At 37.5% G+C, this 22,377-nt stretch overlaps 2 protein-coding genes across 3 annotated transcripts; both read right to left on the bottom strand.

Annotated features, from left to right (window-relative positions):
• Positions 1 to 559: 559 nt before the first annotated feature.
• dynll2b (dynein, light chain, LC8-type 2b) lies at positions 560 to 18,264 on the bottom strand. 2 transcript variants are annotated; one of them, XM_055179506.2, is made up of 3 exons: positions 16,708 to 18,264; positions 7,677 to 7,813; positions 560 to 1,110 (listed from the first exon to the last, which is right to left on the bottom strand). In XM_055179506.2, exons 2-3 carry the CDS (start codon positions 7,806 to 7,808, stop codon positions 973 to 975), a joined length of 270 nt encoding a protein of 89 aa, XP_055035481.2. In that variant the 5' UTR covers positions 7,809 to 7,813; positions 16,708 to 18,264; the 3' UTR covers positions 560 to 972. The 2 variants fall into 2 exon arrangements, with proteins under 2 accessions (XP_055035481.2, XP_055035482.1); XM_055179507.2 differs by lacking the exon at positions 16,708 to 18,264 and adding an exon at positions 13,586 to 13,758.
• Positions 17,421 to 21,848, bottom strand: srsf1b (serine and arginine rich splicing factor 1b). Its single transcript, XM_055179505.2, has 4 exons — positions 21,450 to 21,848; positions 20,684 to 20,889; positions 19,902 to 20,074; positions 17,421 to 18,502 (listed from the first exon to the last, which is right to left on the bottom strand). Exons 1-4 carry the CDS (start codon positions 21,641 to 21,643, stop codon positions 18,320 to 18,322), a joined length of 756 nt encoding a protein of 251 aa, XP_055035480.2. The 5' UTR covers positions 21,644 to 21,848; the 3' UTR covers positions 17,421 to 18,319.
• Positions 21,849 to 22,377: the final 529 nt, after the last annotated feature.

The raw sequence follows: 22,377 nt of genomic DNA, 5'->3' as shown, positions 1-22,377 counted from the left end.
CAACTGAATACACAGCTGTTAGTCCATGAAGGTTTTGTTGTTTACTGTTTACAAAGGCTGTTGTTTGTCATGTTTCCTTTTCGTTCTTTCACTTTAGCTCTTTTGTTTTATAAATGTTACACAAACTCAATAAATGTGCTGCTGAAAAACTCTGGATATCTGACCACATCAGCACAACCTACAAGGTAGCTTGAGTGTCATTGTGACAAAAGGTTTTTGAGTTGGAAAGCTGGTATGTACTTTCCTTAGAGAGGCAAAAAAGGCATTAAAGCTTTTCGTAAATGCTGGTCCTCGGAATTCAAGTAGGTATTGTATCCTTTAATGGCTTTGTTTCTCCATACAGATCTGCTCATTAGTAATTGAACTCTTCCAGCATACTTTCTGCCTCAGCGAAAAAAGTGTCCTTGAGCTGCATGTCATAAAAATCTAATGAAGACAATTGACCATCTTACAGTACTGTACACAAAGTTAAATTTAACTCAACCCCTATAGTGTTTAGAAAAGCCACCAAACTTAAAGTAGTTTCTGTTTGGGTAAAAATAATTGCTGTACACATCTGTATGACGTAATCTTTAATATCATTTAAAGGCAGCGGTTAAAGCATTTTGTACAACTTCAGTGCAAAAACAAATCTGGACTTGGAAAAATTAACACAAAAAAAAATGTCTTGTTGCTTCAACTCGTGCAACTACAGAAAGCAAAAGTTACTGTATTGCAACATATACAAATTAAATATTACACATGGCCCATGCATTATGCACAGCCTCTATAGCTAAAGTCATGAATGTGTATGTGGGACAGAATGTAAGCGTTTGGTGTGTGTGTGCCTGTGTGTGTGTGTGTGTGTGTGTGTGTTTATGAAAATTGTGTGTGTGTGTGTGTGTATATATATGAATTTGGCTCAAGCCATCAGTGCATCACAGTCCAGGTTTGGAGCTGATGTCCAAGCATTCATGAATGGCAGTTGCTCCCTCAGCCAGATTTGAAGAGAAGAATGGCCACCTGACCCAAGTAAAAGTAGATGAAATGCTTTGTTTCGTGCGTCACATAACTGCCAAAGTTCCGTCCCACGATGCAGTGCCATGTTGGATTATACTTCTTATCAAATTCCTGTTGAAAGAGCAACAACTATCAGATATTTTACCGTGACCAACAGTATTCTCTTACATTTATAATCTCTAGAAAGACTGTACAATGTAAAAAAAAAGGTCCCTAGCTGACACAGGAGCAGTACCCTTTCAAAAGATATACCTTTGCACATAAAAAATTCATATTAGTACCTCGAGATATATAAATATATGCATGCATGTGTGCATGTGTGTGTGTGTGTGTGTGTGTGTGTGTGTGTGCGTGCGCGCGCGTGCATGCGTGCGTGCGTGTGTATATATATATTAGTATTATATTATATAAATATATGCATGCATATATTATATACATATACACATATATACACACGCACACACAGGAACAAGAGTGTGCATGTTACAGTTGTGTTCAAAATAATAGCAGTCCAACGTGTTTACCATACATTGATTTATTTGTGGTGGCCCACCACAGAATCAACACTGGCCCCCACAAATAGAATTTTCATGATTCCCATTTACATTTTTATTTCACTATTTAAAACAGCTTAATTCGGCATAAAATATAATTTGATATATAATACAGATCAAATACAGATAAAGATCAAAGAGTAGAAGTGAAACATATTTCAGGTGCCAACACTAGATCAAACGCAAACACGACATGATGACGTCACATATATGCTAATTAGCAGGTGACATCATCACCACCACAGTCTCCTCAAAATCCTGTGGGAAACACTGATACCCATTCAGAACAATCACTGTTTTTGGTAGAAATTATATTTCTACATGGCAACTAATTTACTAGATGTTGGAGAGTTGTAGAAAAACCAAAAGAACCAACACTCATGACATGCATGCTGCTGATTCGTTGTAATTAAATCATTAATTGAAAGGGGCGTGTTTAAAATAATATCGGTGTGGAGTAGGTCTTCACGGGTCCACTTAGATCTGACCCATGCGGGTTCGGGTCTAAAAGTTTCACGTGTGCCTCGGACATGGGTCATGGGTAATGTAAAATAAATGTGCTTTTGCCAAACGGACCAGAGATGACCCAAACTCTCTTGCGTGTGTGTAGAGTCCTTTTCCTAGCCCTCCTCTGTTTGCCAAGAGCACTTGCGACATTGTGTGGCTGGCGGTAGGTTAAATGTCATTGACACAAAAATTTGTCACTGGTTCAGTCAGACTCAGGTCAGGTCTTTAAAAAACATATTTATGCACCTTAGGGGTAAAAACTGATTGGGTCAGGTACATTTCTTTTGTACAATTCTTTGGCCCGAGAAGACCTCTCGTGTGGAGTTCAATTAGTGAGATTATTAATTCTATGAAAAAACTGGTCTCAAACAAGTGGCCCTTATTTAAGGAGCAATGCAGCAAATTTTGTACTGTACATGGTGGTTATGGTGCATACTGCATTTCGAATACATGTTTGTATTACTGTTTTAATTATAGTCTTATATATATCCGTGCATAAAATTGTCCAAATATAATAACATTTTAACCCTTTAACTGGCGCAGCCCTTTTTGAGTGGGGGGTTGGTGAAAAGGTGATATACACCTTTAAATTAATATAACTCTGGCTTTTTTTTTTTGGTCTAGAAGCCTACTTTTGGTTTTAATTTTGGTAATTTTTGGTTTTAAAGAAGACACTTCAACGTTTTTTAGGGAAGTGTCTAGAGGTGAAAATATTATTTTTTTTTAAAGCAGTTTACATTTATTTGTAATAAATAAAAATGCAATATAGTACAATATTTAATACATAAAATTGTCAAAAAACTGAGGTTTGTGCTGGTTTGCTGCATACTTGTGTCACAAATGAATAAATTACAGTTACTGCATTATTATTACTGCTAAAAGGTTTTGAAATATGAAAACTACATTCTTAGACCTTTCCAACAATATATAGTTTGTCGTGATAGAAAATATTGAAATAAACGTAGGTGTCCCGCTCACGGGACAGCGCCAATTAACGGGTTAAATATATTTAAAAAATTATCATTTTAAATAAATATTTTAAATATTGAGTAGATTGTGGTCCCTTACTCTCTAGCGATGTGTGTTTATATTTAAAACTAAAACAAACGTTTGCATTTCATGAAGTTTATTCAGTCGACTCATGCGATTTTTGGTTGGAGATATTTAGAAAAGGTCACGTGATTTCCAGTAAGGGAACATAGGGACCATTGATGCTCACTGGGTTTTGCGTTGCATTGTGGAAATTTTTAGGGAATGAACGTTCCAGTGCCCTGAAAGGATTATGCGATTGAGACAGCCATTACAATGGTCGACTCCCTGATCAGTGCCTTGACTACTGAACTAGGGATCTGGTTGAGACACAGCCAGTAGTGTTAATTTTGTCACCTATTTTTAATTTAGTCTTAGTCTTAGTCTTGTGCATATCTTTTTTTGTTAGTCAAGTTTTATTCGACTAAAAGTCTCACCATTTTAGTCTAGTTTTAGTCAAAAGACAACTCAAGGTATCTTAGTCAAGTTTTAGTCGACTAAAAGTCTCGTCATTTTAGTTTAGTTTTAGTAAACTAAAATTCTTGTTATTTTAGTCTAATTTTAGTCAAAAAAAGACTTAATTTATAAATAAGATAAATTAAATAAGTTTTAGTTAAAACATTTTTGTCTTTTTAAAAATAAATTATTTCTGAGATTATTTCTGATAACCATTTCAATCAAATAGTGTTACACACATCTCAAATATTGGTTAAATGACAGCTTCGAGGTGAGTAAATCATGGGTTTAATATCATTTTTGGCCGAACTATTCCTTTAAAATGGCAACCAAAAACTGGAAAACTACCAATCAAATGGATCGAAGAATCGCCGAAATGGCAAAGACTCAGCCAATGATCAGCTCTATGTTGATTAAAAAAGGTCCTGATCAAAAACATTGAACAATAAGGGTGTCACGATTTCGATTTTAAATCGAAATCGATCGAAATTAAGTCAGAACCTCGAACTTCGAATTAAAAAATTGGATCGTCGATGCTGCCACGCCCCCATGTCACGTCCGGTCGGCTTGCCAAGCGGGGGAAAATAAACTCTCAGAAGTGCCCTTAAAAACATCCATCCAGCGGAACGCGATTTATATTTTAAACACGAGGGATTTATTGCTCCTTGAAATGCATATCATAAACAGGATTACTACCTAGTGATCTGCCTTCGGACAGAGCGCAGCTCTCTGCACGTGCACGAGAGAGCCGCCAAGATGCAGCGGGTTTACTTTTAAACAAAAGGTATAGTTTGCCTCAGCTCGCACGAAACGCATAAAACTGAACAAATACGTAAGGATTATTACTTTAGTTTATGTTTAGACTTTGGACAGATGCGAGATGCGCATGCACGTGAGACAGAGAGAAGCGCAGCTGCTTATGACGCACCGGTTTTAGTTCAGATAATAGGAGTCCAAGACGCGCGCATTGGTCTATCTGCGTGCAAGAAGGAATTCTCTCTCTACAAGCTCTCTCGCATAAAGTAAAGCCCACAAACCCCCATGCGAGGAAAAGCACGCAATGTCCATGTTAATGTGAAACTATAATAATAATAATAATAATAATAATAATAATAATAATAATAATAAAGGCATATAATTTTTTGTCTTAAAAAAATCATTTAAAAATCGAGAATCGAATTGAATCGTGACATCAGAATCGAAAATGTAATCAAATCGAGGATTTGGAGAATCGTGACACCCCTATTGAACAATTAGAAGACGCCTATGTGAAGAGAAGCCCCCGCGCAAATAACCATAAAAAACATCATGTGCTAAAGAGGTTACAATTTGCCAAAGAACACAAACAATCCTCAAAGACCGAATTCAAGCCACAGTTACACTATGAAGACAGTGAAGCATAGTGACACAAGCATCATGATATGGAGATGTTTCTCATACTATGGTGTTGGGCCTGTTTATCGCATACCAGGGATAATGGATCAGCCAAAATATTTAAAAGCAGGCATATAGCCTTATCCCAAAAAAGAAATGGTGTTTTAACAGGACAACAACCTGAAACACACAAAGCGAGCAGCATCTTGGTTCCAGATCAACAAGATTAACGTTACAGAGTGGCCAAACCCAATCCAATAGAAAACTGGTTTCTGAGGCAAAAGCAAGAAATTAAGAGGAATTGTGGCATGAAGATGCAATTGTCTTGGCTGGAATAACTGTTCACATGTACCAGATGTTGGTCGACTCAATGGAACACAGATTTTAAGCAGTTCTCAGAAACCGTAGTTATACAACTAAATATCAGTTCAGTGATTCAAAAGAAAGCGAAATTGAAGCATTTTTCAGTCTATAATTTGACATTGTAAAGACAAATGCAGACACTGCTATAATATTGCTTTTTCTCCACTTTCTGTGTAGTAGTAACAAATTTGATAAATTGTTTTCACGTTTTCATTTAGAATAGAATGTGCAGTGTTCCCAATGTAGTGCTGCCTCACGATTAGTCGCGACTAATCGTTTGCAGGATAAAAGTTTTTGTTTACATAATGTCTGTGTGTGTACCGTGTACAATAATTATGTGTATATAAATACACCCACATACATGTATAATTTTAAGAAAAAAAAAAATATATATATATATATATAAAATATAATTTCTATACAAATACAAACATGTATATACACATGCAAATGATTCTTAATTATATACGTGTGCGTGTGTGTATTTAAACACAATTATTATACACAGTACACCCACATATATCATGTAAACAAAAACTTTAATTTTGCAAATGATTAGTCACGACTAATCGTGAGGCAGCACTTTCCCAATGTATTGAAATAAAAATTTCAAGTTAAAGATTTTGAGCTTTTTTCAATACACTGTTATTATTTTGAACAACTGTTTACAGTCATGTGAAAAAATTAGGACACCATTACATTTTCTGTTCTTTATTAAGAAATTTACATATAACTGGTTTTCATCTTGTTTTTATTTTTTGTCTGGAAAAGAAAGTGATTTAATTGCAGGTAAACCAGAAAAACTGACCTAGTTTTACTCATTAAACAAAACATTAACAAAAATGTGAAGTCTCAGGGAGGAAAAAGTTAGGACACCCTGCCCGCTAATAGCGAGTGTTACCCCCTTTGGCTGAAATTACTTCAGGGAGACGCTTTTTGTAGCCATCTACCAGTCTCTGACATCGGTCTGAAGAAAGTTTGCCCCACTCCTCATGCAAAATTCGTTTAGCTGTGAGATATTTGATGGGTTTCTTGCATGTACAGTCCGTATCAAGTCAGCCCACAGCATCTCAATGAGATTCAGATCTGGGCTTTAACTCGGCCATTCCAGTACTCTCCTTTTTGTTTTAAGTCAGTTCTTGGTGGATTTACTAGTATGTTTTGGGTCATTGTCCTATGGCAGGATCCAGTTCCGCTTCAGCTTAATTTTTTTACAGATGGTCTCACATGTTCCTCAAGCACCCACTGATACACAGAAGAATTCATGATGGTGAGATGGCCAGGTCCTGCTGCAACAAAACACCCCCAAACTAGGACATTTCCACCTCCATGTTTTTCAGTTGGTATGAGGTTCCTTTCCTGGAATGCTGTATTTGGTTTATGGTTTATGTCAAACATGTCCTCTGTTGTGGTGTCCAAATAATTCAATTTTAGAATCATCCGTCCAAAGAACATTATTCCAGAAGTCATGGTCTTTGTCTACATTCTCTCTAGCAAACTTCAGTCTGGCCTTTATGTTTTTCTTAGGGAGCAGGGGTTTCCTCCTTGCACACTTCCAATGAAAGTTAAGCTTGTGTAGTCTCTTTCTAAATTGTAGAGGCATACACTTTCACACTAACAGAAGCAGGAGCCTGCTGTAGGTCCTGTGATGAAATTTTAGGGTTTTTGGTGACCTCTTTTAGTATCTTGCAGTCTGCGTCGGGGTGAACTTGCTTGGACGGCCAGGCATGTTGACAGTTGCTTTGAATGTCTTCCACTTGTAGACTATTTTCCGAACAGTGGAATGGTCGATTTCAAAATCTTTGGAGATCTTTTTAAATCCCTTTAAAGACTCATAAGCTTCTACAATCTTCTGTCTGAAGGCCTCGGATAGCTCTTTTGATCTCAATATGGTGTCAACTCTCACTTCAACAGCCAAGAGCACACCAAACCAAATGTATTAGATTTAAATAAGCCTCCTCGTATCAATGTTCTAATCATGTGTACCTGTTATGATACACCTGTGAGTGATTTTAGCCAATTTAAGTGGGAATAATTTTTGGGATGTCCTAACTTTTTCCTCCGGTAGAATCCACATTTTTGTTATCTTTTGTTTTAATGAGTAAAACTAGGTCAGTTTTTGTTGTTTACCTGCAATTAAATCACTTTCTTTTCCAGACAAAAATAAAAGCAAGATGAAAACCAGTGACATGTAAACACTTCTTAATAAAGAACAGAAAATGTAATGGGGTGTCCTAATTTTTTCACATGACTGTATCTGTCCCTAAATGACACATTGGGAGAGTACCCTTTAAAAACGGTCCCAGTGACAACTAAGGACTATTTTTGACAGTGTAAGAACTAAAATAACTTTTTAAATTAGGTGTTTACAATCAGAAATATTTTGTGGCTTACCTTCTTGATGTAAGCAGCAATGTCTTTCTCAATGTTGTACTTCTCCATAGCCTGTGTGGCACAATCCACTGCATCCTGCTGCATGTCTTCAGACATATCAGCATTCTTTATTACTGCCTTCCTGTCAGTCATGATAGCTGTGGATATAAGCAGAGAAACCTTTGAAACCTGACTGCCAACATGTGGCCTGTAGGTGTGTTTCCATTACAGATTTGCGCAAAATTTTAGAGTTTTTTCTCAACGTTGACAAAAGAGTTTTGCGGAATGACAGCGTTTCCATTAACCAATGAAATGCGACTGAAAGGTAGTTTTTCCTCTCGCGATAAGTCATTCAAAACATGATGTTGACTGATGTTGGTAGGTTTACTAATCATCCACATCCACCACACTAGGCATTATTTTTAACCTAAGGAGATGTAAGAGTATTATCCAAACATTAATGCCAAGGAAAGCCCCTTAAACAGACACTAGGGGTGGGTTGCACCAACAAGGATTAAATTAAGCAGAGTTTAGAGCTAATCTAGGGCTTGTTGATCCCAGTTTAATTTTAATTCGAGTTGTGTTGCACCACTTAAATTTAAACACAGATTAACAAATCTTAGATTAAACCTTTAAACTGTACTAAATCCTTCATCTGCGATTTATTTTGTCCGCCATGTTGAATTTTCCGGTGTAATTAAACAGCAACAATGTTGACGTTGTCATTCAAAAAGGAAATAAACAGTTTATGCAAGCAAAGGTAATGTAATTCTTGTATTATAAATCACCTACATACACCGGTAGGCTAATCTAAAGGCCTGATTCAAATAAAAACATTTGACAATCTTTTAAAAAAATTAACAGACCAGGAAATATTGTGACAGGAAATATCGCAAAGCTCAGATATTGTGCTATAATGAACAAGATGTGTCGACGCATTTGTCATGAAGCGCCACCGTGTGTCCGTTCATTCACTGTCCTTCGTCTGACTGGAGCGCGCCTGACAGAGGAGAAGCACATACGAGCATCGGTAGCTGTCACCGGTGCTGTTAATAATCTTTTTGAGCTGCCAAACTCACTTTGTTGAGATGTTATAATAAACGCATCTTTAAATAGCGCCACCATGCTCGCGGTATGTGTTTCTAATCATTTAGCCAGACATTTAATTGTAAAAAAAATATTTAAACCTCCTCATATGCAAGTTTAAAGTTAATCCCTCACTGAGATTTAAAACGGAGTTTAAAGTAATGGAGCAACAGGATTAAAGATAATCTAGATTTTCTGTAAGATTTAAACCTGGATCAAAATGACAGTTTAAATTTAAACCTGTTTATTTTTAAACAGGTTTAAAGTTTGGTGCAACGGAATTATTAAATAAGCTTTGATTTAAACCAGATTTAGGCCTAATCCTTGTTGGTGCAACCCACCCTAGGGCTGTCACGATTAAGAAATTTGGCTGACGGTTAATTGTTTAATAAATTGTGACGATTATGATGATTAATTGCCTGTGTTTTATTGCTTTGCCATTTAATTCTCATACTTTTTTGTTTTTCACACAAATATATGAAGAGTTTCGTTGCAAAACGAGATAACCACCGTTTTTTTAATTGTTCAGAAATCTTGTTTTTTGGTTGTGCATTCCAATTAATTTCAACGCAACTGCAGTTTGTTTGTTTTGATTTAAACCTTCAGAACTTAAAAAATACAGCTAAGTAGCACCATAAAACAAAATAATAACATGATAACGTAATAATAAACATGTTTTGACAAAAATGTTAAAATTTTATCTATTTATCTCGTTTTGCAACGAAACTCTTCATATATTTCAAAAACTGAAAATTCTTTATAAGAAAGTGTCTGAAAAATAACCGAAAATAAAAATGCAATCAAAATAAACTGACTACCAGAACAGGCCTTAAATAGTAGCCAACTATACTAAGGTCATTTTAGTACAATTAATACACATGTATTGAATGGCTTTACAATGTATCATGTTGCACTGTCAGTTAAGGAGTGCCATATGATACGGTCTAATTTATACAGGCGCTGCAGCTCCCCCTTGTGTTTTTTAAAGAGATGTGCAATCATTGCGGTGATCTGAAATCATCGCGATGAGGTCAAACAATCGCGATGACACGATTATTTAATTTAGTTTTAATTTAATTATTTAAAAGAGTATTGAGGTGTTTTGGGGAGGTTTTAGTACATATCGCATCATCTTCAAATAATTATTATTATGAAGGTGTATGATAATTTACTTGCATCAGGTGACCTGAAAATGCAAATACATGGTTTTACATTGCAGTTTTGCGAAAATACACTTTCCTGTATTTCCTGATTTAAAATGATCTGTGGAAAAATTTTAATATTTGCAGTGGTTTTATATATATATGTGCGTGTGTGTGTGTGTGTGTGTGTGTGCGCAAGCCTCGACTCGCAATAAAGCCACTGGATTTTTTAACAAGACTAGAGAGTTCTTTAAGCAAACACAGTTAAGTCTGCTGTGTTGGACCTGTCTGAGTTTACGCAGTCATCTACCTTTCCAATTAGCTTATTAAGGAACTGGTGCAAAAAGGAAACGTGCAGTCATGATTTGACAAAAAGGAGGCCACCTCAATTATCTCCCTCTCGCTCTCTTTAAGACTCTTTGTTCAGCCCAGGAGAGGGAAAGGCTTGATGAAATTTAACCAGTAATAAGGATGTATGACAAGGAGTACAAATCATATCCTTACGCGGTTTACATTACAGATTTAAAACTAAGCAAAGGTGTTCAAGCTGTGTGTGACCATGACTGTGAAAACCCTTTACATTCTACATAAAATCATCCTGCTCTGTGAAAATATAACCCTGCTTTCTTGAATATTAACAGAGTACTATGGTCATGTCAAAGATTTAAATCGATGTGAAATAAATGATTAAAATCAAACGTTAATGCTCCCAAACTCATAGTTAGATTACGAATGCGTATAAAACAAGTGTCTTTTATCCTTGAAAATAACAAAAATCATCACACAACAACAATAAAAACATACGGACTAAAAATGTTTAGAAGATAGATGTATTTTGTTTTATAGCACTAATAACATTTGCGTTGTATTGTTGTCAAAGAAAAATTATAACCAACTAAAAAATTGGGGTCCCCTAGCTAACAAAATTCCACCAAGCCATGATATTCGATTAAAACCAATTTCCTCTCACAATAAGTCATTACAAACATCACGTCGATAGAAGTTTGTTATTTTAAGACATTATTTTATTTGAAGATACGTAGGAGTGTTATCCAACATTAATGCCAAGAAAGCCTTTTATAGAGGGTATGCATTGACGTCACTTTTCCATGTGACCACGCCGGAACACGCACTGTTGAGTGGCAAACTTTCAACAAAATGCTTTTCATAGCAGGTGACTATTATCAGCTTAAATTGAATTTAGTTGGACTTGATAGCAGATGTGGACAATACTTATGTTAGTTACATTTTACAAGCATCTGTGCTTTTAGGGTGTTTGTCTTGGGAAAAAATGTACTTCACTACATTCTAAAGAATAGAATCTTACTGTGTATTCTTTATTATTGCATATTAAAATTTATTTAATACCTAATTACATAAAAAAATGTGTATTTTTACTTGAGTAAAAGTACGTTAATGTACTTAAATATTAAATGTAAAACAAAAATGCATTATGAAATGTATTTGAGTAAAAATTATGATAATATGCTTTGGAATGTATGTTTTCCAAAGAAAACAAACAGATAAAATATAAATACTTGAAAAAAAAACGTTTAAGGTGAAAGTAAAACCTCTGCTTGATAGTGACCCTAGCAACTTATCAACCCACCTGTGGTCTGTGGACGTTGGAATAAACAATCTATTTACTTCTCCTTTCTGTGTTTTTGGCAGTCTGTAAAACAATAGCTCAGAATTCTTGTTAAGCTGTTAGTACAGTCTCGCACAACAGCTGTTTCCCATTTCGACGCGTTTTCGCTGATTTCACACTGTACTCAAATGCTGCCGCTCTGTCTTTTGCCACTCAGTGGGCGTAACCGCAGTCCCTCTTGCCGACGGTGACGTCATGTGCATACCCTCTATACTTGGGAGCGGCAACGTATGAGGCGTTTCTCAGAGCTAACAGTACGTTACTTTGAATCAAAGGAGATGTAGGAGTGTTATCCAAACATTATTAGCAAGGAAAGCCTCTTATACTTGGAAGCAAACACTTATGAGGTGTTTCTGAGATGTGTAAGTACATACCGCGTCATCTTCAAATAATCCTTGTGAGACTTGCATACATCAGTTGACCTGAAAATGCAAATAAACTGTTTCCACCTTTTTCGAACTGCCTAAATAATCACCTCATGCGATTGTAAGAAGTTTTTTGCAATATATGAGTTTTTGCAAAATTACGTGGGTAAAAATAACGTTTGCTCAATTTGAAGGGTAATGGAAATGAAGCTATTGACTTGTTTGTCAATTCCTTCAAAAAACAGCATGATAGTTTACATTTATTTCAGACTGAAATCTTTTGGATTAGTTTATTGTTAAATTGGGACAAATAATGGACACTATCGCTTTGTGGTGGCGCAGCACGAGAATTTTAAATTCATGTAGTATTTTAATTTTAATGACCCAAAACTAAATCGGAGTGTTCCTGCCAACGACTGTAGAGTTTCCATCACCTCCCAAGAGACGGTCGAAGAATCAAAAAGAATACGGCTGAAGAACTTAAACTTAAAAACACCACCAAACACTTGTTTGTGAGCTCGTTTCACTTCATGGATAAGAAGCCAACACAGGATAACCCGTACCCAACCATCTACTGCTGAGGGTACAGTTATTTCACCCTTTTTTATTTCGTTGAGGATGTGTTCCCATACGTTAAAACGTTAGCAAGCTCGGATTGCTATTCCTTTAATGACTGTCAACTAATGAATGAATGAATGAGTGTCACGTCCCGCTATGCGTCGCGTTATGCGTCCCGCTCGTTTACTTCGAACTGGAAGACGTGCCCACTTTTGATGCTGGAAACTTATGGATGGGGGGTCCCCCAATGCTTATAGGAGGTCTGGGACCACCCCAGCCCCCCCTCAATTCAAATACTGCTTCCAGTTTGGCAAAGCTGTTCTTCCTGCCTGGTCAAGCAGGTGGGTTAGCTGGTCTGCCAGCAAAAAAAGTGTGCAAACCCCTCTAAAACCAGCCTGCTACATCAGCTTAACCAGGCCGGGAGAACAGCTATGATCTATTCACTAGGGCTGTAAAAAATCGTAGAAGTGTATAATATATAACACACATTAAAATAATAATAGAAAAGTTAAGAAAACTGTGAAATTGCGCGAGTAAAAAGATTAAAGATTACATTTCAGTGGTGGGTATGAGTGAGTGTAAATAATGCTGCAAAGGACAATTAATAATTTACACATCACAGGTGTCTGTCTTTGATAAGGTCATTGAAAGGGAATCACAGAAGGGTGATATAACTTTACATCACATACGGAGTTTGTTGCAGACTGTGGCCATTTTACTAACTTTCACTTAAGTCAGTGCTGCTACCATGTCAACATAAAACAGCCTGTGGTTGGTGTCGGTGATGATGTCCTCAGCATCTGATCTCAATGCTCTCTCATCATTGGCACAATTACATAACAGCCCATCTCTCCGAACGGCGAGCGCTTTTAACTTTAATGTCACGCCACCGCCCTAATTACTCCACATTTAAAACAATTTAACGAAGCGTTTTCCGTTTGCAAACACGTGTTTTAACACCAATGACGATACACGTACATAATGCGAAGTAAATAAAAATGTCGCGTGTCGATGATGCTTCATTTAAACACGGCACTCAGTACTGAACTTATATATTTCCATGCGTTATTTTTTCCCCATCAACTACAAGGTGAACTCTTCGGATGCATGCATAGGAAATGAAGTGCTCACCTCTCGTGGTGTTTTTACACCGGGTCACTGTTTGGTTGAGGCTTTTCTTGAGCCGCTGTGCTTCACGCTTGACTTCTCTAACCACTATTTAAATCGTAACTCTACCCATGCGGCTGCGCTCGTAACTCACATCCAACTGCGCGTCACGAAAACCCGGCGTGCCCCGCCCACCGCACTGCACCGCCTCTCTGATTGGCTGCCTCCGAGACTCACCCCGCTTATGGCAGCGTTTTCCACTAGCTTCCCACTGCCCGCATTTTATTTCATCCCACAATGAACCGGGGCCTTTGGGCCTGTGTGCTGCTACTAGACTTGTACTCTCAGGTCCAGAGACCAATTCTTTGGTTGATATATTATTTAATTAGTGTGGCACACCCAATGAAAGATCTGACCTTTTATTATTTAGTGGATGCTAACGTCTTGTTTACTGCCTAAAATATTTAGAAGACTGTCGTGAACCAGATTACACAAATATTCATGTACTCTTGTGCGAGTTTATAAAGTGAACATTCACATGCTATGCGGCAGTTAGTTAGTGTAGTGTAGTTAGTGACCAATTCACCTGTCAGGTTTCAAGATTTCCAACGGATTGCTTATTTAACTTTACTAGGTCTATATTGGCATTACACAGAGTTAGGGTTGCAAAGGCGCAGAAAGTGTCTGTTAAATTTCTGGAAACTTTCCATGGGAACTTAATAAGCGGAATTTTGGAAATATTCCAAATTGGAAACTTAAAAGAAATGTATTGGAATTTATGGACATTTATATAAACTATATCATATACAAACATAAACAAAGCTTTCCAAGGGAACTTAACATGGGGAATTCTGGAAATATTCCAAATTGGAAACTTAATGGAAATGTATGGGAATTTACGGACATTTATATAAACTATATCATATACAAACATAAATGAAACTTTCCAAGGGAACTTAATATGGGGAATTCTGGAAATATTCCAAATTGGAAACTTAATGGAAATGTATGGACATTTATATAAACTATATCATATACAAACACAAAACTTTCCAAGGGAACTTAATATGGGGAATTCTGGAAATATTCCAAATTGGAAACTTAATAGAAATGTATGGGAATTTATGAACATTTATATAAACTATATCATATACAAACATAAACAACATTTTCCATGGGAACTTAATATGGGGAATTCTGGAAATATTCCAAATTGGAAACAATGGAAATGCATGGGAATTTACGTACATGAAATACTGTCCATTTCAAAATGGCCGCTACTGTAATGGGTGTAGTTTTACTGTACGGCATTAAAAACAATAAGCATGAGGAGAGCAATCACGTGTACTAAGTAGAATTTTCATAGATCAAATGGATCACCAGTTATAACCATTTGAACATGAATTTTTGAGCTGTTGGTGGCACTATAGAGTTAGTGCTGAAGACCCCATTTTTGGTCACATGACTATTTATGACCACCACTACAATGGTGCCAAATTTCATCATTTTCCTACGTACGGTTCATAGGGCTGTCATAGACTCCCATTGGGGATGAAGAATAATAATACTGACAATTCCAATAGGTGCCTCAGCACCTTCGGTGCTTGGCCCCTAATGAAACTTTCCAAGGGAACTTAATATGGGGAATTCTGGAAATATTCCAACATGAAAACTTAATGGAAATGTATGGACATTTATATAAAAAACTATATCATATACAAACACAAATAAACATTTTGTTTGGTCATAAGCAGACATGAATGCAGGGTAATACAAATTTTGAAGAATCCTGATACTTATGTCTTAAGTCTGGATTTTTTAAAATCAAAAACCCTTCAGAAATCAGTCTAATATGAACACACAGAACAAAAGGTTTTAAATAAATTTATGTAATTTACATGAATACGTGCAAAGATGGACATTTTGACATTATTTCCTGTGCATGTTATGAAAGAAGGGGGTGTAGCCTGGCCCTTCAGTAAGCAGTGTGCATGTGACTGAAGAATGTGCAGGGTAGAAATTCAACTGAGATTGCATTGAATCTTATTGTTTAAAACAAAATATGCTGCAAGATTTTTTAACTACATTTATATGTTCCATGTTATAGGCAACTCTGCATTTCTTTCAAATTCCCATAAATTCCTGTTAATTCCCATGGAAAGTTTCCAGCCTTGAAAATTCCTGGAATTTTTGCAAATCAACATTGCTCTCTAGATGTTGGAAAACCAATAATAAACTTAATTTGATTTACATTACTAAAAATATCACTCCTTAATGCGAGTATGGCTGTTGCCAGGAGTCTAGGATCACAATTTAAATACGTTTTCCTAACAAAACACGTTGCTTCTCTTCAGATTTATTAACTGTATAGATTCGTTTTTGAGAGATGGATCCACTTTTTTGGAGCATTATATATGGGGCACTATCCAATGCCATTATGAAGCCGAAAAGAGCCAGGATATTATTTAAGATAACTCCAACTGAGTTTGGCTAAAAGTCAAACACTCAAGATGGCTTGAGGGAGAGTAAAACATGGGCTAATTTTCATTTTGGGATGAACCGTTTCTTTGACATCTGTCCGAATTTCAGTGCTTGGTATACTGCTCTTACGTCTGTTATTGGAGACTCTTTGGAAAGCGACGATTTACATATTCCATCTAACCTTGCCTCCAGAAACAAGGGGGTGTTGAAATGTTCGAAAACAGTATACTGTTGCTCACCCTTTTTGAAGTTCGTATTGCCCTCTAGCGAAGAATGAAACTGATATTTGTTGGAAGAATATTGGGGGCTTAATTTGCATAATCAGACCAACGTTTTCATTGATATGTATTTTAACACTGTGGTCCACTATGTTTTATATTACTGTAAACCAAAACAGCAAAGTGTCAACAGATTAAATAAAATTGATGCAATGAAAACAACACGCATGTCAAATGGACATTTAATCTTTATTTAAAGAAGGGTGAAAGAGAAATAACGCTACAAGCTAGAAATAGGATGTAGCCAATTGTAGGGGCAACACCACTGCCAACACAACAAATACCAACAAATGTTAAAGTAGTATTTTTTGAAACCCTAAATAAACTACAATATCCCACTCAAAATGTGCCAATTACCCACCCACCCACTAATTACCCTCTATTTACCACGCTCCTCATGTGGATTCCATCCAAAGCAACTGATCCAGCCTTCTGGTTCCTTGCTCTGCTCCTTATTACACCAACAAAACAAAAAAACTCATCTCACAAAACAAAAGTGCCTGGATCCTTTCTGCGCATCATTGGGTCTCCACGAAAAATTGAATTTGGTTTTAGAAAAGCCAATTTAAAAAAATCAGGTATCCTTTCCTGTGTTTAACTCCATTAATTGCGGTTTGGTGAGGGGATGTGGAGCTGGGGTTGGGATCCTCTCCTACGGTTCCCGCTCCCGGTAATTTGATCCCGCTCCATGTATGTATCCATCCTTATCCTAATCCTAATCCTGATCCTGAACTGATCCAATGATCCGGCTCCAAGGATCGGGACACAGTGAGCCCCTCCTCCAATCCAAACCTTTGAATACCAGCAAAATCAAAAAGAGGGAGGTAACAAGTTAGAATCACAGCTAAATAAAGAGCTTCTGTGTTTATCTATTATTGCTTTTATAAATTGATCATTGGAGCGGTATTTGTTTTTCAGTGTGTATAGGGTAAAAAGGATACCAGACTATGATATGCTTCGCAAATAATTAAAAATAGGAAAAACTAATGTATAGCACAAAATAGACACACTTTCCCCAAACAACTCACACGGCAAGTTTAGAAATTTACATGGGGGTTCAACAGTGGTCAAATCCCAGCACATTTTGGACGACAGGCAAAAATGTTTTTGGATTTAATGACGAAATGTTAAGACAAAGCCGTCTTTAATGTATGCACAAGCTTTGCAACATCCAGACAGCATGCATGCACGCTTATAAGCAATGACTAGTGAGAAAAACTAAATTAAATGGGGAGGGGGGTGTTGTGAAGGTTGGGGAACGGCAAAGCAAATCGAAAGTGCTACTGCACTAAGAAAATCCAGAGTACTGGAAGTCTTTGGAAAAATAAAACTGCCTTTTTTTTGAAGGTGACCAAGGCTGGTTGCTGTCATACCATTGCCTCAAATGAAATGCCTGCTCCTCCTCCTCCAAAAACGCTTTATCCTAATATGAATGAACTGTGCTTCAAAATCCTTTATTCCAAAGCTTTCTTTTATCCTGCTCTTCTGTTGTCTATAGAAACACATGAAAAGGTAAAAATAGCAGTTTTCCAACTAAATAAAAAAATTCCACCCCAGAAAAAGCCAAAACATGATTAACAAAATATAACAGCAGCAGATTAATCCTTCAAAACAGAACTATTTAAAGCATTTCAACACATGCTCCTTGTTTTAAATATAGTACAAGGGATGATTATGAAGATCCAGTTTAAATGTGAATGCAAGACAAAGACACAATGGGGTCATGGGATAGGAGACAACAAAAAAAAAGGATTGACAGGGAAAGAATAAAGAGAAAATACGCCCATTTAGCTACGCTTTGCTGTCTTTAGCAAAATGACAGTCAAATAATAAAAATCAAATCTTTGGATATTATGTGACAAACCAAAGATGAGAAAGCAAACTGGGAAAATGAAGAGACAAAACAAGTCGAGAGAGCAATGAGGTACAACAGGCGGTCCAGTAAAAGGTGACATAGGGTGTATGATTGTGGCCAGCCAATTAGCTGTCAAGTGGATGTTTAGGTGCGGGAACGTGAGCGGCTGTGACGGGGCGAGTAACGGGGTGATCCACGGTTCCGGCGTGGAGAGTAGCTGCGACTGCGGCTGTTGCTCCGGCTGCGACTTCTGCTGCGGCTGCGAGAGCGCCCGTAACTGGGGCTCCGCGGGCCATCCACTTTTACACGGATGTAGGCAGTTTCCCCCTGAGAAACACACAATTTGAAAACTTTCTAATGCAGAACTTTAATTCATGGCTACCAACAAATAGTTTGCGTCTAACTTGAAACAAATTTAGGGTGTTTTCAGACCTTAGTCTTTGTTCCGGAACCTGGTGCGTTTACTCCCTTGGTTCGGTTCGTTTAGGAATATGTGCACATGGCAATCGCGCTCGAATCCATACCAAAACAACCGATCGGCCCAATTGCAAACGAACTCTGGAGTGGTTTGGTATAAGTCTAAAAGCAATCCAAACCAACAGACTAACGAACAGGCCATCTTATTGCTTTTTTAACCATGAACATACCTGATAGCTCTTCAGTGACGAGTTCTGGAGAGCACGTCAGCGCCATTCAAAACCGAAGCGCACCTGTTTCCTATAAAATGTTTTCTGATTGCTCTTCTCTGCAATAGGTACATGGTAAGTAATAACCACAGTTACCAAAAAAGCCACACAATAATCCCGCATATCTTCTGTATGTCAATCATGACAGATAACTTTGGGCGAAATCATGGAAAATAAACAGATTAAGCACCAATTAAAGGAGCGTTTACTCGCACGTGACTTGTATTAACAAAGTCTGGTTCGTTTCAAAATATTGCCTTATGAATGTGAATCGAACCAATATGAAATTGCAACATTGTAGCCCCGGGTTTCAGAACAAAGCAATCGATCTACAGGTCTGAAAACACCATTATACAGTCCTTCCAGAAAATCGCGGAGTTTTTTTGTGATTGTTGCGGGCAAAAATCCTCGATTTTGCGGCAAGTTTTCTTAAAAAATGCGATGGAATATGCGGGATATTTATGAAAATTTATGCGATGGAATTGCGGGAATTTGCGAAACTTGCAAAAGCTGCAATGATGTTCACGTCACATAATCACGTCACTTCATAACGTTCCCATGGCAATAGAGGACACGGCTGCGCTTTTGGGAAGTAAATGCAACATTTTTCAACTTTCTGCTAATATATATATGTGACTTTTTGCTACGAAAATCCGGAGATTATGAAATCATGCAAGTCCCGCATATTTTGTGCGCGGAAATATGTAATTAATGCGGCGAAAGTGCATCGTATTTGGAAAAAATGCAGCCCGCATAAATATGCGGACTTTGGCTGATTATGCAATATATCGCGCGATCGCACAATCGCGTTTTTCTGGAGGGACTGATTATATTTACGAGTACTATCCCAAATGACAGCACAGCGGGCAGTTCTCTTTGTATACGGCCACTTACATTCAAAAGATCCATTCCATGGATCCTCCTAGTCCATGTGGCTCCATCATGTGTCTCTGACATCAATCTTACCTTGAAATTCCCAAATCCTTAAGCTATGCCCTGTCCTGTCCAATGGCGGTCTACATTTATAAACTCACACCTACCTCGTGTGACCGGAACTTAGTGTTATCCAGCTTTCGAACGGCGTAGGTCATGTCTTCTTTGCGCACAAACTCCACAACGCCGGTGCCATCCCGGAATACGTCAGCATAACATACATCACCTGCTTCACGCATGTGATCCTTAAGGTCCTGCCAGCTGCCACTAGGAGGAAGTCCTAAAGTCATAAAATAAAAAATAAAACAGTCAAGCAGAGATAGCAAGAGGTGGAGCCTTGCCACATGTAGAAAAATGCATATGTATACAAAATTAAATATATTTCACGATTCACTTAAATCCACTTTGAGAATGGAAGGAACGGGAGAACTCATATGGGGCGTTCACACCAGATGCAAATAAAGAATTAGGCGTGAGGGATTTACATGTTCAAGGACAAGTTCGGTATTTTACACTTAAAGCCCTGTTTTCAGATTGTTTATGATGAAATAAAACGTTTTTGACTGAAATTTCGACATATGATGCTGGCCCGAGAATTTTCGAGATTAATGAGAGTCGGCGGCAAGCTCTGACACGTCTTTGATGGTTTGAGCATCGAGAGAGTTAAATCAGCTAAACTGTTTGGTAATGAGCTATGACGTGGTTCGGCGGCAACCAACTGGAATTCAGAAACCAATCGAAGTGGCTTGCCATATGAGAGGATTCCAGAGAATGCATTCAATTAGCAGAGCGTACACTAATCTTCTTCTACAGCCACAGCATTTTTTTATGCTCTTGCCGGCGGCGCTGTGAACGTACAGTTATATAACCCATCTGATGGCTCGCTTACCTGACACTATGACCCTGTACTCAGAGCGCCTGGATGGAGGGCCATATCTGCCTCTTGGAGCTCCACCACCACCTCCACCACCACCACCACCACCACCACCTCCTCCTCCTCTTCCACCTCCCCTTCCACTCCTTGGGAACTCCACTCGAAGACGATAGCCATCATAGTCATAGCCATCTCGTCCATATACAGCATCCTCTGCATCCCTAAAGAGATGCAAAAAAAATTCAGTGACTTCCAGTGGTGCATCCTTATGTTTCACCAAAACCAGTACGGACAACATAAATGCATGAAATTTCCCTGCTGGGAAAAACAATAAAAACCATCTAAACATTCTAATGGATTTAATGTTTATAATGGGAGTTTTGGTTTTTAATGGAAACTGCTAATAATGTGCTGGCTTCTACTAGAATAAACTTATTGCAGTTTCAATAAATAGTTGATGGTTCATAATGGTAATAAGAAGATATCACTATTTATATTGTACTTGTTACACACTGGTCTCAATATTCTTGATGGTCCAGCTGAAAGTTAAAAACTTCCTTGATGACCACACGTGACAACTATGGACTTTATACGAATGCATAATGTAATTTTGTCTACGCAATTCGTATTTGAGTTATAAACTATGTTAAAATATTTATTGGTCGTTTTGGTTAACTTTTTTTTTTAATCAAAGAACGGCTCCGGAAGCCATGTCTTTACATCGGTTTGGTCGCATAGATACGGGACAGGCCGCGTTTGTTTAGTTTGTGTATTTATTTACCTTGGATCTTCAAACTCTACGAATGCAAACGGCGGACCGCCTCTTCTGTTTTTAAGGTCGATGTCCCGAATCGCTCCGTATTTATAAAACACATCCTCCACGTCCTTGGTGCGAATATCAGGTGGTAGATTACCCACGTAAATCCGACAGTCGTTGTTTCCAGCAGGGCCTCGAATTACGCTGCCGCCTGACATATTTGACAAGACGGTACGCCAATAATACAAAGAACGATCCTTCAACCGATATAAAACAAACAAGTTATCACTACTGCGTATAGATAACGTTCACAAAATAAGGTAAACGTTTAATTTTCGAGAACAGAAAACGATAAAATCCCTCACAATATGGCGCCGAGGCCTTTCTCCCTCAACACACTCGCGCCTGCGCAATGCGGAGAGGAGCTACGCAGCGCGGAATAATACACGTGAAATATCTTTCACGCGGAACAATACGAGCCTGTCAGACGTGAAACAAGTCATATTTGTTTTTAATTTACATTCAAACAGTTTGTCTCACATCACGCATTTTATTGCCAATGTTATGTTAAACCCATAAGGAACGTAATTCGAGCAAATACATTTTGCGGCTTGTTAATCATTTATTGGATCCGTAACATGGCATGTACTTCTATCTGTGTCAATTGCAAAAAAAACAAAAACATTTAAGTATTTTTTAAGCTTTGTATTTGTTTAATAAAGCTTTCCCTTAATCTTCTGGCAAAAAACAGAAACTCATAAATCTTCCCAATTTAATGTGAGCTGTGGGATTTGTAAACAAAAAGGCATGAAAGATAATTTCACCTCATCCTACAAATTGTTCATTACTTTGATAACATACCAAAAAGCATAAAGAAAAATATTAACAATTAAGAAAACTGTACATGAGCCGATTTTAAAGTTTAAGCACCCACAATTCCAAGTTTCTGGTA

The sequence above is a fragment of the Misgurnus anguillicaudatus genome, chromosome 9 (genome assembly GCF_027580225.2).
Source record: "Misgurnus anguillicaudatus chromosome 9, ASM2758022v2, whole genome shotgun sequence".
NCBI classification, from domain to species: domain Eukaryota; kingdom Metazoa; phylum Chordata; class Actinopteri; order Cypriniformes; family Cobitidae; genus Misgurnus; species Misgurnus anguillicaudatus.
This window is presented reverse-complemented; position numbering and strand designations above follow the sequence as displayed.